The sequence below is a fragment of the Apaloderma vittatum genome, unplaced genomic scaffold (assembly GCF_000703405.1).
Source record: "Apaloderma vittatum isolate BGI_N311 unplaced genomic scaffold, ASM70340v1 scaffold36276, whole genome shotgun sequence".
Classification (NCBI taxonomy): Eukaryota; Metazoa; Chordata; class Aves; order Trogoniformes; family Trogonidae; genus Apaloderma; species Apaloderma vittatum.
The window spans coordinates 7,008-7,977 of NW_009722862.1; the positions used below are offsets into that span (position 1 = coordinate 7,008).

General features: G+C 54.2%; 1 protein-coding gene across 1 annotated transcript in view; it reads left to right on the forward strand.

Moving 5' to 3' along the window:
- LOC104275846 overlaps positions 1-970 on the forward strand; it is a gene marked incomplete at its 5' end in the record, with an annotated part of 4,545 nt that overhangs the window by 3,248 nt on the left and 327 nt on the right. Inside the window, one exon of the mRNA XM_009871905.1 lies at positions 455-965. Coding sequence (XP_009870207.1) covers positions 455-965 — 511 coding nt within the window. The remainder of the gene's footprint in view (positions 1-454; positions 966-970) is intronic.

Sequence of the window (970 nt, forward strand, 5' to 3'; positions counted from 1 at the left end):
TTTGGGGGGGCTCCGCAGCGGCCGCCCCTGCGAGCAGGAGCCGCTCAGCGTCAGGCCCAGCCCGGCCCACAGGATGCGCGTCCGTGCTTTCCACACCCTGCCGCGACGTGCTGCGATTGCTCCCCATCTCCCGTTTAAATGCAATTCGAAAAAGAAAGAGCATCTTAAATTGACCCACGGGGTAGTTGGCAGATTCACTGGCCAAGAGAAGAGGCAGCCCGTCCCCTGCCTGGGCAGGCGCCACAAGGACCCGGATCTAAAGAGGAGTTTTAAAGGAAGGTGTTTGTGAAAGTCCCGCAGTCTCCAAATTACTTTTAAGAAGGGGTTTGTGAAAGTCCCACAGTCTGTCTCCAAATTACTTTTAAGAGGAAGGTGAATGTTACTCTGCCTCCTTGTATTTCACTGATCTCCTTGTAAGGTCTTGGTGTCCACAAAACTCTGTCTTATCTTTTAGGTGTGCCGGTGGAGAAGCAGGACAACAAGAAATACCGTAACAGTCGCGATATAAAAGTTTTCAAAGACTGGCTGGTTTCACACTGCCCCTCTGAAACGCTCGAGATCCACCGGCTGCCCCCCGAGCAGCTCGATAATTACCTGGCCTTGTTCTACAGCTCTGCAAAGAGACAGGACGGCAGAGATTTCTCCGCCAACTCCTTGAGCTTCTTTCAGAGCTACATAGACAGATACCTCAAGGATCACAACTACGAGTACAGCGTGGCCAAAGGGTCCGAATTCAGAATGTCTCAGGAAGTCCTGAAGCTGAAGGTGCAGGAGGCCGCTCAGAAAGAGATGGAGGGCAAGTGGAGCGCGCTGGAGAACCTGACGGATGACGGCGTGGAACGCCTTCGCGAGAAGCGGCTTTTAAGTAAGAACCACCCTCAAGGCTTGTTGCACCTCATGTTCACCAATCTGGTGAGGGGCTTTGGGGCGCGCACACACCGCCAGCACCACGGCCTGCTCTGGGGGCAGC